At 44.3% G+C, this 14,894-nt stretch overlaps 1 protein-coding gene across 2 annotated transcripts in view; it reads right to left on the reverse strand.

Annotated features, from left to right (window-relative positions):
- Positions 1-14,894, reverse strand: part of LOC139751591 (protein turtle homolog B-like) — a 900,734-nt gene that overhangs the window by 489,664 nt on the left and 396,176 nt on the right. The window contains exon 5 of one of the 2 annotated variants that reach the window (XM_071667192.1): positions 7,284-7,331. In XM_071667192.1, the coding sequence (XP_071523293.1) occupies positions 7,284-7,331 (48 nt within the window). Of the gene's footprint in view, positions 1-1,540; positions 2,008-7,283; positions 7,332-14,894 lie in introns of those variants that run through there. The other variant, XM_071667193.1, reaches the window with a different exon arrangement.

The raw sequence follows: 14,894 nt of genomic DNA on the forward strand, positions 1-14,894 counted from the left end.
GGCAACCTACCCACACGAACTACGGCATCTGCCCACACGAACTACAGCATCTGCCTTACACGTGCCACAGCACTTGCTTACATGATCTACACAGTATCTACCCACACGAACTATACAGCCCCTGCCCAGCATGAACTACAGCAGCTGTCCACACGAACTAAATCATCTACTGACACGAACGGCAGCACCTGCACACACGAATCACAGCACAAGCCCACACGAACTACAACACCTGTTTACACGAACCAAAACACATGCCTGCACGAACTTTAGCACCTCTCCGCACGAACCACAACACCCTCTCACGCGAACAACAACACCTGCTCACACGAATTGTTAATTGGTGCCCATCCGAATCTACAACACCTGCTGCAGGACCCAGAACACCTGCCCATACGATCGTCAACACTTGCCCATACGAAGTACAGCGGCTTCTCACACGACCCTTGACAGCTTATGACACTACCCACAACAGCTGTTGGCAGGGGACTACAGCACTTACTCACAGAAACTACAGTAGACTCTCATAGGAACTGTAGCAACTTGCTCATAGGAAGCATAATAGTGGGTCACATAAAATCTAATAGTTACCCGCATGAAGTATGATAACAGTTACTCACATGCAATACAGCAGTTGCTCACAGGAAGTACAATGGTTGCTCAGAGGATGTAGAGTAATTGCTCAAAGAAAGTACACAAGTCGCTCACAGGAAGTATAATAGTTGCTCACAGGAAGTATAACAGATGTTCACAGAGAGTATAATAGTCACTCACAAGAAGTATAATAGTTGTTCACAAAGTATAATAGTTTCTCACAAGAAGTATGATAGTTACTCATAAAAAGTATACTAGTTGCTCACAGGAAGTATAATTATGATCACAGGAAATATAATAATTGATCATAGGACTTGTGCTCGTAGGAATTACACAAGTTACTCACAGGAAGTATAATAGATGGTCACCGGAAGTGTAATAGTTGCGCGCAGGAGGTACATAGATGGTCACAGGAAGTTTAATAGTTGGTCAAAGAAAGTATGAGAGTTGCCTATAGGATGCACACTAGTTGGAAGCATGATAGTTGGTCACAGGAAGTACAACTGATGGTCACAGGAAGCATAATAGCTGTTCGTAGGGAAAACAATAGATGCTAACAGGAAGTATAATAGTTGCTCACAGGAAGTGTAATACCCGGTCATAGGATGTACTATAGGTGCAATCTGAAAGTATAATACTTTGTCGTAGGAAGTATGATAGCAGCTTACAGTATGAGAGTCACATGATGTACACAGTCTGGACACACCATAATACACCACCATGATGAAGGAAGGGACTGGTTGGGTTGTATGAGAGTCGTTTGGGAGGGTTTGAAACCTCCTTACTCCCTCACCTCACTGCTGTCTTTACGTCTTGAAACGATTTAGGGGAGATAGAGAGAGAGAGAGAGAGAGAGAGAGAGAGAGAGAGAGAGAGAGAGAGAGAGAGAGAGAGAGAGAGAGAGAGAGAGAGAGAGAGGTATGTAAGGGGTGAAGGAAGAACTTACTCTTCTTGATCTCCAGGAGGTGAGCCAGGTGGAAGCAGCCAAGTAGGAACACCAGACGCAGTAGATCCAATCTCATGTTGGTTGGGCACTTGACCGCTGCTCACTGCCTTCACTAACACTCCACTACACTCACTGCACAGGCTGCGCTACACCTTAAGCCAATACACACACCACCATTATGTACACATTTTTTCCTCAACCCTTCGTTAAAGAGTGGCTTTCCAAACTCATGTTACGAGTGTTTATACGATCATAGTGTTGAGGTTTCATTCACGAGAGCATGACTGGGGCAAGACACTGAAAGAAGCAGAGAGAGAGAGAGGGAGAGGTCACCCGTGTGTGCCAGTGGCTGCCAGCGGCCGCCGAGCCTGGCCTCCGCTGCCCATACTGACGCTCCAACACTCGTGGACTTCCTCAAGACTGACCCCCCCGCGCCAGTGTCAGTGGAGCTCGGCGTGTGTACTCCCCGAACCTCCCAGAGTGAGACTGCCTGCTGGCTGGCTCCCGAGCCCCCGCGAGTGGCTGAGTGGCTGCGCGAGATGGCTAGCTGGCTGGCTGGGTGGCTGGCTGGTTGGATGGTTGACGTACCCTCCTGGTGGAGTTCGCTCGTGCTTCAACACGGGTGCCAAAGGGGATTACTTCTTTCATTCAAGCAGCACAGGTTGGGTGGCTCATTGGGGGGACGAGTTATGGAGTGGGGGGGAGGAGCAGCCCCTGGGAAGGGAAGAGGTGCGAGGGATGGAAAGGGCTGGGAGAGGAGGGAAAGGTCTGAGCGGGAGGGAGAAGAGCTGAAAGAGGGAGGAAAAACTGGGAAAGAAAGGCTGCGGTGAGAGGGCAAAGGAAGAGGATTTGCTGGGAGGGAAAGGGAAGACCTGCGGGGGGGCTGTATGGGCTGATAGGGAAGGGAGAAGGGAAGGGCTTGGAAAGGAAATGCTAGAAAGGTAGAGGAGGAGGCGGTAGGGACGTGGGGGGAGAGATGGGAGTGAAGGGAAGGGTTGCCAAGGGAAGGGAAGGGCTAAGAGGAGAGTGGAGAGGAAGGGCTGTGAGTGGAGTGGAGGGGAAGTGCTGGGAGAAGTGCTAGGAGGAGAGGGTAAGCGTTGTTATGGGAAGAGAGGTTAAGGGTTGTTAAGGGAGGGAAGGTTAAGGGTTGTTAGGGGAGGGGAGGGCAAGGGTTGTTAGGGGAGGGGAGGGCAAGGGTTGTTAGGGTAGGGGAGGGCAAGGGTTGTTAGGGTAGGGGAGGGTAGGGGTTGTTAGGGAAGGGGAGAGGAAGGGTTGTAAGGGGAGGAGAGGGTAAGGGTGGTTAGGGGAGGGGAAGGTAAGGGTTGTTAGGGAAGGGAAGGGTAAGGGTTGTTAGGGGAGGGGAAGGCAAGGGTTGTTAGAGAAGGGGCCGCGGTGCGAGGGAAGGAAAGGGCTGCGAGTGGGATGGGAAGGAAAGGGCTGCGAGTGGGAGGGGAAGGGATGGGAAGGAAAGGGCTGCGAGTGGGAGGGGAAGGGATGAATGGGGCTATGAGGGAAAGGAGAAGGGAATTGTTCGGCTAGGAGGGGAGGGGAGGGGAAGAACAGGGCTGGGATAGGGGGTGGGAGGGAAGGGCAAGGGCGGGAATGGGAAGGGAGGGGAAAGGCTGGGGGGGATAGGAGGGGAAAGGGAAGGAAGGGGTGTGATGGCAGGGTGTCAGGCCACATCCCCTCGGTTAGAGCTGATGTTATCTGGAAATAGATTCCCGGGTCCCGAAATTATAGAGAGCAGTCTTTTTTAATTCCTCTGGAAATTGAAGGCGTTAGATTGATCTAGTGGATCCATTTGCCTGCTCCCAGGCAAGTCGGACGGGAGATGGAGGAGGCGGCGGGAGGAAGAGGGAGATGGGGAAAAAGAGAAGGAGGAGTAATAGGAAGAGCGAGAGAGGGAAAAGAGGAGAGGAGTCGTCTCAACACCTCCTGACCACCTTGCTCCAGCGCCGCCAACAGACACTTGCCAATATCCAGTGGAATATATCACTGGGCGGTGTTCCGGCCTCTGCCTGCAAGTGGTAGCACTGAGAGCAAGAAGTCACCTTCGAAAGAGCTGTAGTCGAAGTTGCAGGAGCCCCACGCAGGAGGTCCAAGAGGTTACGTGGAAAAATATCGCTTGCTGGAAGGTGGGAGATCGAGGGCCAGGCTTGGCCGGGCCTGACTTGAGAGAGGGGTATCGCTGCTCATTCCAGAGGTCATGGGTCAACGATGACAGAACATATGTAAACGCATGAAGTTCAGAGGTCAAGGTTGGGTCAGAGATCAGCTCCAGAGGTCGTATGTAGTCATGCTGCCTGTAGAGAAAAAGGGTTAACACCACCGGACTAAGAGGTCAATGCCTGGAAGTCAGGCTAGACGCTTACATGACCAAGGACGACGTCTGTAGACCAGATGCCTGGAAGTCAGGCTAGACGCTTACATGACCAGGGACGACGTCTGTAGACCAAGATGCCTGGAAGTCAGGCTAGACGCTTACATGGTCAGGACCAAATGACAGCAACTGCAGCTCACGCTTCAACACAGGGGTCAGGGTGAGGGAGCAACTCGTGTGAGGGAGCCAATTGTGTTAGGGACAGCCAATATGAGGAAGCCACTCGCGTAAAGGAGCCACCTGTGTGAGGAAGTCACTCATACGAGGAGCCACTTGTGCGAGGGACAGCCAATATGATGGAGCCACTCGCGTGAGGGAGCCACTAGTACGAAGGAACCGCTCATATGAGAACGCCATATGTGTGAGGGACTCACTTGAGTGAAGGAGCCACTCGTATGAAGGAGCCACTCGTGGGAGGGAACCACTCGTATGAAGGAGCCACTCATGAGAGGGGGCCACTCGTGTGAGAGCCACTGGTGTGAGGGAGCCACTCATGATAGGGAGCCACTCGTATGAAAGAGCCATTCATGTGAAGGAGCCACTTCTGTGGGGGGAACCACTCGTGTAAAGGAGCCACTCGTTTAAGGAAGACAATCATGTGAGAGAGCCACACTTGTGAAAGAGAAACTCGTGTGAGGGAGTCACTCATGTGAGGAGCCCATATGAAGAAGCCACTCATGTGAGGGAGCCATTTATGCCCTGCCCTTTATACTCCACCCGTACATCCTCCCCCTCACCCTTCATTCCTCTCTCCCTCCTTCTCCACACGCTATCATCCCTCCCACTACCCGTCCTCTCAATCTTCCTCCCCGCTTCCACCTCGCCCCTCACCCTACACCCCTCCATTCACCACACCTCTCATCCTTCCTCCTTCCACTCCATCCCTCACACTCCATCTATGCCTCCATCCCTCTCCACTCATCCTTCCTCCACCCGCTCCCCTCATCCCTCCAAAATCATTCCCTCTACAGAGGCGCAGATTCCCACGAGATCTAATAAAAGTGCTCAAAATAATTTCGACAAGATATCACATGGAATTTGTTTTCGCTCTAGGCAGAGGTTCAGAGACTATGTATAATGGTATAAAAATATATGTTAACTGATGTAATAGCAATGTGGACAAGTCTTTGGTATACAGAACGGTGCAGCACCAGAACAACCAACTGCCAGAAGTAGTAAATCTAAAGACTACAAGTACTTTCAGATCGAGGACAGACATGTACTACCTTGACATCTGTTTTCAGTAGAGCATCTCCAATAGTCTACCATGAATCATGTCTTCCTTACTGAGGATTCAACCTAACGGTGTATGTCATTAAGGTGATGAGGAATTTTTTCCCTTAGGTCAACTCTGAAATTTCGATTTCAACTACCCTTATGTCGCACGATATCCTCTTTCTCATCTTCTTTCCTGCTGGGAGTTGAGCCGGAGGGAGAGGTGGGTGGGAAAGTGCCCTCTGTTTAATATCCGTTTCTAACACTATGTTCAGATTATTTTTCTTATTCAGAAAACCTCGTTATGGACATTCAGATCTCCTCTTATATGTTTTTTTTTTTCCATATATTTCCTCCCTACACCCTCCCTCGATCCTTCCACCTGCCCCTCATCCTCCCTCGATCCCTCCACTCCACCCTTCACCCTCCCTCAATTCCTCCACCTGCCCCCTCACCCTCCCTCGATCCCTTCACCCCACCCCTCACCCTCCCTCGATCCCTCCACCCCACCCCTCACCCTCCCTCGATCCTTCCACCCCTCCCCTCCGCCTCCCCTGATCCCTCCACCCCACCCCTCACCCTGCCTCGATCCCTCCGCCTGACCCTCATCCTTTCTTCCTCCACCCTGCCCCTCACCCCTCCTCCCTCCATCCTGCCTCCTCATCCTCCTTCCCTCCACCCTGCTCCTCACCTTCCCTCTCACCACTCCGCCCCTCATCCTTCCTGATTCCACCCTTCCCCCTCGACTTGACCTAACCTTACGTGCGAGTGGTTGCATCTGTTGTGTGCTCACTCTAGTGTGGTGACGACATCTTCCAGCATGTCACACACACACACGACGCTGCATCCGCCCTGAGTGTGACAGGAACTAAAGACCTGTTAATAATGATGCATTCACAGGCACCCCCCAAGGGTCGAGCACATAGGCTCGAATCCTGAGTGTGGCAGTCGGTCCACAGTCAACTCAGCTGTTCATCTATCCCATAGGGGGTGGTCAATGAAACGGGTATCTGGCTTAAGCTAGGATATATATATATATATATATATATATATATATATATATATATATATATATATATATATATATATATCTTTCTTCTTTCTTTCAAACTATTCGCCATTTCCCGCATTAGCGAGGTAGCGTTAAGAACAGAGGACTGGGCCTTTGAGGGAATACCCTCACCTGGCCCAATTCTCTGTTCCTTCTTTTGGAAAAAAAAAAAAAAAAAAAAAAACGAGAGGGGAGGATTTCCAGCCCCCCGCTCCCTCCCCTTTTAGTCGCCTTCTACGACACGCAGGGAATACGTGGGAAGTATTCTTAATCCCCTATCCCCAGGGATAATATATATATATATATATATATATATATATATGGGATAATTTGACGATCACTCTAGTCCATGATAATCTTATGAAGGTTTAGTCGCAATTCAATACGAGTTCCGGTTGTTAACCAGAACTAAAACAGTGCACGACGTGTTTCATGGAGACCATCCTGCTCATCAGGTGTAAACAATTCACAAAGTTTCCAATCCCAACACAAAGGGTTTGTACATCCTGTTACCGCTTTACCGTGGCTTTCAGTTTCCAGTGCTGCCTCGGCTAACAGAAAAAAACAAAACAAAAGAGAGCCGAAGATAAACTCATCACGAGTAATTTTTGTAGTATCGGATCTCATTCTGAGTTACGAGGCAGGACCTGAGTGTTTGGGTAGAATGCTAGACATGTGTGACAGAGCAGAGAGTATCTACACGACTGAAGGGCTTGATTACATAGATCTGTGGGACAATTCTTTTGGACATAGAAGTTTGTTTGCTAGAGACGGTCTTTACTTGAATATAGGTTAGCACTGTTAAGATGAGTAAAGTGCTAGATGAACATATAAAAACAGGCGTCTGGCAGGAACATGACAGTTACAGACATATATGTAAGCAAAGTTGTCACGCAATGTGTTGCCAACAATATGAATCATGAGCACATAATGCTTGGTAAACCTCCATGACAAGATAAAGAAGAAAAAGACTTACAATGAATAGCAGCAATAACCTAAGATAAGGTAAACAATGCCTAGATACACACATAGAGCCAATGGGAAGTTAGATTTCAGAGGAGAAATGTAAACTACAAGACTAAGTGTATGATACTCACTCAATACAGTGCCCCTCAGGTTACAGCGGGAGCTTCTGGTCACCAGACCTGGTCAAAGATAAAGAAAGGTAAAGCAAATTTAAAGAAGAGCAACTAAACTAATCCTTTTACCCCAAAAATAAAAATTGTGAGATGAGGTTTAAAAAATCAAAATCATCGTCTAGAAAAAATCGGAGACTCCGAAGTGACCAGAGAGAAATGCACTGTCACACGAGATCGATGTATACAATTCACCTCCATGTGCCCGGGTTCGGCGGGGTCTCCTCCCCCTTGCCCATTAGGTCAGGAGAGGTGGCGAGGGATCTCATGGACCATAGAACACGGTCTGAGATAGCAGACGGTTGAACCGTCAAGGCCGAGTGGTTTCGCTCCGTTATTGCCAAGTATTTGACCCGGGTTCGTATCCTGGGTACACAAAGGTAAATTGTTATCTATCTATCCATATAATATATATATATATATATATATATATATATATATATATATATATATATATATATATATATATATACACACACACACACATAAGAAAGGCCGCATTCGCTCACAATCATTCTATAGCTGTCACGTGCAACGCAGGAAAACTACAGCTCCCTATCCACAACCAGGCTCCACAGACCTTACCGTGGTTTCCCCAGGCTGACTTCCTCACTAGAATGCTCCCAAACCACTTGCCTCTTATAAACCCTGATAATCGTCTAACTCTAGCAATCCACTTTCCTCTTTACCCACATTAGTCTGGAGCTCGCGTCTTTACGCTCTTTCACACAGTCCCACAACTCCTGCTCCAACAGTAGTGCTACCCCTTCCTTAGCTCTTGGCATCTCACCAACCCCTGACTTTATTTCCCCAGGTTCCACCCTTCAACCATACTATCTCTCCTTTCTTATATATATATATATATATATATATATATATATATATATATATATATATATATATATATATACATATATATATATATATATATATATATATATATATATATATATATATATATATTATCCCTGGGGATAGGGGATTAAGAATATTTCCCACGTATTCCCTGCGTGTCGTAGAAGGCGACTAAAAGGGGAGGGAGCGGGGGGCTGGAAATCCTCCCCTCTCGTTTTTTTTTTTTTTTTTTTTTTTTTTCCAAAAGAAGGAACAGAGAATTGGGCCAGGTGAGGGTATTCCCTCAAAGGCCCAGTCCTCTGTTCTTAACGCTACCTCGCTAATGCGGGAAATGGCGAATAGTTTGAAAGAAAAAGAAAGATATATATATATATATATATATATATATATATATATATATATATATATATATATATATATATATATTCGCCATTTCCCCGCATTATCGAGGTAGCGTTAAGAACAGCGGCCTGAACCTTCAAGGAAATATCCTCACCTGGCCCCTCATTCTCCCCTTATTCATCCAGTCCCAACCCTGTCCCGTAAGCCCTATCCCTCCCCTCACCCAGACCCCATTGTGTCTCTCGTCCTCCCTCTCCCCACTCATCTCCCTTCTCGACCCTTAACCCACCTCCTTCCACCCACCTCGTCCCCTATCCTCCCTCCATTCAGCCGCCATCTCACTCCTCAACCTACTTCCCTCCATCTAGCCTCTCACCCCGCCCTACATTCTCCATCCCCTTCCCTCAACACCTCATCCTTCCTCCCATGCAGCTCTTCCCACACTAACCCTTCCTCCACCCTGCCCCTCTTCTTCCTTCCTTCCTTTCACCCCGCCTTTCAGCCCCTCTTTCCACTCCGTCTTTCATCCTACCGATCTCTGCCCCACCCTCTAGTCTACCATCATATCCATCTGTCCACTCTGCTTCCTCATTCGTCCTCCCTCTACCCTACCCATTACTGTGTTCCCATGAACCCCGTCCTTCACCTCCCTCCCTCACACTCCTCACCCTCACAAGTCAGAATTAGTGATGTCCACAAACAGAGACTAAATAGCACCTACGAGGTTAGGTGACAAGCTGAGAAGCAGTGGTCATGGCATTACCTACTTCACTGTAAGGTGCCGTTTCGATTTCAGAGAATCTAAATTGATGATAACCAATTTTTGATCAGCAGACTTCGACCAAAATGAGCCACGATGCAGGTTAGATAAACTGGATTAGGCTCTTAGACGTGGATACAGGTGGAAAAATGTGGAGGAAATTTAAGAATATATTTCTTCGCTGGAAAGGTGAAAATGAATTGTCTAAGTGAGGAGTCAGGTAGGATGAGTAAAAACATTAATATACTGATCACACTAAGATAAGATCTTCTTGGGTTACGTTAAAAACACGTCAACAAACTGGATCGCGACATGTACGTAAGAAATTGAAGAATTTGTAGGAGGGAAATCAGAGGCACGAAAAGCTTGAAGAATAACAAAATGATTTTTTTCTAGATACGTTAAAACCAAGAAAAACAAAAAATTAAGGATATAATTGAATATAATTGAATCTGAGTTAAGTAAAACTGTTCATCTTAAGTAGCGACAACAAAGAGGCAGCTTCCCTTCCCAAACAAGTATTTCAAGTCATTGTTTAACATCTAAAGTTCGCCTGATATACCACGAGCACGAGACGTATATCAGGGCAATGAATTCTAAAAATTGGACATAAAAGATATTGGATGCCATGAAGGACTTAAATATGTCGATGATGTAAATCCGAGCAAGCAAAGTGGTTCAGAAGATATCTTCCTCACGGGAGAGAAAGACATTATCAGACAATAAGCTGCTCTGTTTTGATCAGGAGAATATTCAACAGATCACTACAGGAAGGGGAACTGATAAAAGTTTATCACAAATCCGATAAAAAAAAAAAAAAGAGGGATAGAAAATATGTTTTTCAAAGTGTCACATCAGCCTTATTTTGGCTTTCGTAGAAATTGTTAGTAAAACAAAGTCGTAGAATTCCTAGATGATATGATCATCACTACCATCATGGAACTTCACTACACAGCGTCGTGTTTCACGACCCCGACTGAATCTTTTAGTCTTATATATCATACCTAGGACGGCAAAATACCCTTTCATGTTATAGCATACCTAAACTTTTACACAGTCTTGGCTAAAGCAACATGGAAAGGATTGGTAAGTAAAGTTAAATCTTACGACATAACGAAAGCGATCCAGCGTGTGGGCGGCAGTCTGTCTCTCAGGGAGTGAAGGACGAGTGGTTCTAAATGAGGCATTATCTATCGGCTCTCCGCCCCGCAACCTATACTTATCCTCTACGTCACTTACCCCTGGAGACGAGATTCACCAGCTGAAATTCTAGGTGTGCTAACGGCAAGAAATTACATTCCAAAGAATTTTATACAAAATGATATAATCATGAATATGGCAAATGGGTTTTTCATCTAGATGAAACGTATTTCATATTACAGCCAAGACAATCAATCATGATTACAATATTCTCCGTTTTATAAGTAGACGAAGAATGGTTCTGGGAGCGTTGAAGAATGTCTGGAAATCAAGAACGTTATCTTGCTGAACAAAAATGGGTATGTTTGAAGGGATATTGGTTTCAAGGATGTTTCATGGTTGCGAGGTATAGGATTGTGCAGAGGAGAGTGGATGCATTGGAAATGATAAGAGACCTTCAAGTGATCATCAGTAACGACAAGTATGGAAAATGAGATACCTGAGTGAGCACCATGAGACGAGAGGATGCTGTGCTACATAGCCAGAAATGATATCAAACATGGGATACAATATTCACTCTTTATGACTCCTTGCTCAGATCTCGCTTGGTGTACGCTCATCACCAACCAACTCTTCGCCATATTTATCAAAGATGAAGAAAAATTGGAACGCATTCAAAAAAGGGCAACCAAACTAGTGCCGTCACTCAGAAATAATCCTCATGAAGAAAGATTTAAAGACTTAATTCAATCCATATGAAAGTGTAGTTTCCATAGTGATGAGGTTGTACTTCAATGGACGGGAAACTGGTTGACTGGCCACAAACAGAGAGTAGTGATTAATGGTCAAGGCCCAGAATGGTTTGACGTAACAAGTGGAGTGCCACAAGGATCAGTTATGGGACCGGTTCTCTTTCTCATATACATTAATGATATTGATAATGGGCCGCATTTCAAGATATCAAAATTCGCTGATGATACAAAGCTGTGAAATACATCTACAAATGAACCAGAACGTCTACAGCTACAAACTAACATAGACAGACTGATGAACTGGGCTCATAAGTGACGTATGAAATTCAATATCAACAAGTGCAATGTCTTGCATACTGGTTATAAAAACAAAAAGGCAAGCTACAATATGAATTCTGTTCATCTGTAAGAGGTAAATGAGGAAAAAGACTTGGGTGTTATAATCTCTGGTGACATTAAACCAAGTAAGCAGTGCACAGATGCAGCGAAAAGACCGAACAAATGTCTTGATTTCATAAGTATGGCCTTCGAATTCAGGTCCAGGGAAATCACCCTTACTCTTCACAGTTCATTGGTTCGTCCACATCTTGAATATTGTGCTCAGTTTAGGTCATCCTACCTTAAAAAGTGGCATATACATAATAGAAAGAGCATAGCGTGGAGCTACTGATTTGATTCACGGACTGAGAAATAAATTCTAGGAGTGGATATCATACGACTTGAATCTATTTAGCTTAAAAAAGGGAAGATCAAGTGTTGATCTAATACAAGTAATTGAACTGATTAAAGGCGTTGACAATCTTGATCTCTCAAATTACTTAAGACTCGATTCATCTGATTTTACTTTTGGTAATGGATACAAACTCGTGGGTAAACAATTTACTTCGAATGGGGCGAAGAACTTTTTCTTCAACAGGATTGTTAACATATGGAACGATTTGCCAAGTAGAGTGGGTGACAGCAGTACTATAGATAAGTTTAAAAATAAACTTGATAAATACTTTGCTTCAAGTCCACGACTCACATTATTTGTATCTCCATAATCAAAATGACAATGTGAAGGCTATTCTCTTTGTATTATCTGTATGCCTTCTAACTTTAACCACACTATTCTGTGAGTTTCTGATACCATCCAGTATCACAGACAGCCTCGAGAGGACCCAGTGGTCTGCTGCTGCTTGAATTCCTTTGTATTCCCTTTGTATAAATTTCTCATAAAAATTCCACCAAGTTCTCTCCCCGCCAACTAACATGTACCATCCAGAGCTCTTCGTAGTTTTCTTGAGTCTTTTTCATCTCTCGCCGTTTTCATGATTCAAGTACCATCTGCTAAACAATTGACTCTACTACTCCTTCGTACTTGCTTATCAACGTCTGATATAACTATAACAAGTCCCTTGCGTGACGCCCGTAAAGCACATCTTAATTGGTTCAATTTGCGACCAATATGAACTTTCTCTTTTTCCAATTCTTTCCTCAAAACTAGTTTGTCCCATTTTCTATAGCATCACTCGGAGTTCGAAAATCTTTGAAAACGGTGTCCATTCTCTTTCCTCTCATTAAAAGTTTTATATATGTCATTACTGTGAACAATTAGTTGGAGTCTTGCGTACTCTTACTTGGTACAAGGCTTTGCTGGTCTTTATCTATAAGTTGGTTTCAAGTAGGATGCACCATTATGTGTTTCCTTAACACTGTCTCAATTCATTTAATCATATTCAATATTAGGCTGACTGGTCTGCATTGCTTTGGCAGGAATCTGTATTCACTGAGTGTACTGGTGTTATGTATGCCATAAAATGTATATCTACCGCGTTGGACTGGTCTATACTCCCTCCCAAAAGCACTGTGGGAGGTTTGATTTTCGCCTTTCTTTTTCTTTTTCAGAAATACTGTTGGAATTCCATCCAGCGTCGGTGCGGAGGTCACTTTTCAGCCACACACACACAGAATGTATATATCTTGCTGATAGATCTGGAAGAGTATGCTTGTCAGGCAGTAATACACACACAGAATGTATATATCTTGCTGATAGATCTGGAAGAGTATGCTTGTCAGGCAGTTATACTTTCATTGTCAATCTTGACATTCCATCCTGCACTAAATAATGTCTTTATGTTGATTTACTGACATTTGCCAGGGTATTGTGGGGTTCACCTACAATATAAGTTCCAACCTCTTTTTCTTTTCCTCTCTCTCTCTCTCTCTCTCTCTCTCTCTATCTATCTCTCTATCTTCATTCGTGTAAGCATAAAGAACTTCTGAATTTAGATTAAGGTCCCGAATCATACTCTCTCGTCATTCATTATCTGCTTCTGTATGGTTCCATTATTTGTCAGCATCTCTTATTTCTTTCTCTACTTGTTCCTCTGTAACCCTACATCGTTTTCCATTCTTTTCTTCTATTCATTCATATTTTTCTATCACCTGGTATCCTTCTCTTTACTGTTATTCTACTATGTGGCACTCTTTCGTATTCATTTGATTTATGCACTGGTATAAAACTGGATGCATTTTTCTTTTTAATTCAGCTGTTGAGAATTTCATCCCATTTTCTATAAGCTGTTAGATAAAATCCCTCGCTGTAATTCATCCTGTCAGAATAGAAATTGAATTTATATGTCTTGAATATCTTTATCTCCACCTCCGAGCAGTAGACACCTCTTAAGATATCATGATTAGAGATACAGTATTTACCTTAAGTGTCATTTGTGAAAACTGAATAATGTTAGTTCTCACTGGTTGGTTTATAACCTGGATCAGACTGTGTGTCATACACAAGGGCCATTGCCTAAATACCTGCTCTCTTTCATCAGCCAAGGCGCTGTTCCCCCTGCTGAGAATTCGTGTTTGTGTCCTTAATCCGATCCACCCTTTTCCCGTTCCATAAATCTAAAATGAATCTCGCCTGACCGAGTTACCGTTGCTTCTGGTTTCTCTGTATTCCACAACATCTCGTCAATTCTTGTTAGTAATCTCTTAAACTCTGTCATCTTAGTCCTTATGAGCTGTGTGTGTGTGTGTGTGTGTGTGTGTGTGTGTGTGTGTAAAGCTGGTATGCTTATAGGTACTGATTCATATTTATCGTGGCATAGTTTCAATATCTGATTTCCTTCAAAGTTTTTGATGTCGTATAGCGGTACACCCGCCTCTTTCGCTCTGTTTCTGTCTGTCCTGAAGGTCTCATATCCTTTTAAATCTGCTTCCTTTGTTATAGTCTCCTTCATCTATGTCTCACTTGCATTGATGACTGTTATATCATCAAATGTATTCTGGAAGTGTCAATTATCAAACTTCGTATGTTCATTAAGAATATTCTCCATGGATTGTATTTCTTTGTTTCAGTGATGTCTTTTTCTGTGTTTGTTGGTCATTTTCCTTGCTTTTTGGGTAATAATGTTCTAAAGTTTTTGGATAGGCAACATTTCTTGCTATGTCCATCAATAGCTCTTCTGAGCAAAATGGTTTACAGTCAAGTTATTACTAAGGGTCCTTATCTGCTTTTGAAATATTTTTTCATTTGATTTATTAAACGAAATTCTCTGTAAGGCTGTCTCTATCATTCCGATCAGTTCTCATTTTCTACACCTCATTTGTTTCATTTTTCCCTTCCTTTCATATCCTGTCATCTTCCTTCGTGTCCTTCCTTTGAACTCTCCTCTGTGGCCATTCTTGTTGTCTGTATCTATCGACAACTTTACACTTCTCTACTCTTTCTCAAAA

This window comes from Panulirus ornatus, chromosome 11 (assembly GCF_036320965.1).
Source record: "Panulirus ornatus isolate Po-2019 chromosome 11, ASM3632096v1, whole genome shotgun sequence".
In the NCBI taxonomy this organism is placed as follows: Eukaryota; Metazoa; Arthropoda; class Malacostraca; order Decapoda; family Palinuridae; genus Panulirus; species Panulirus ornatus.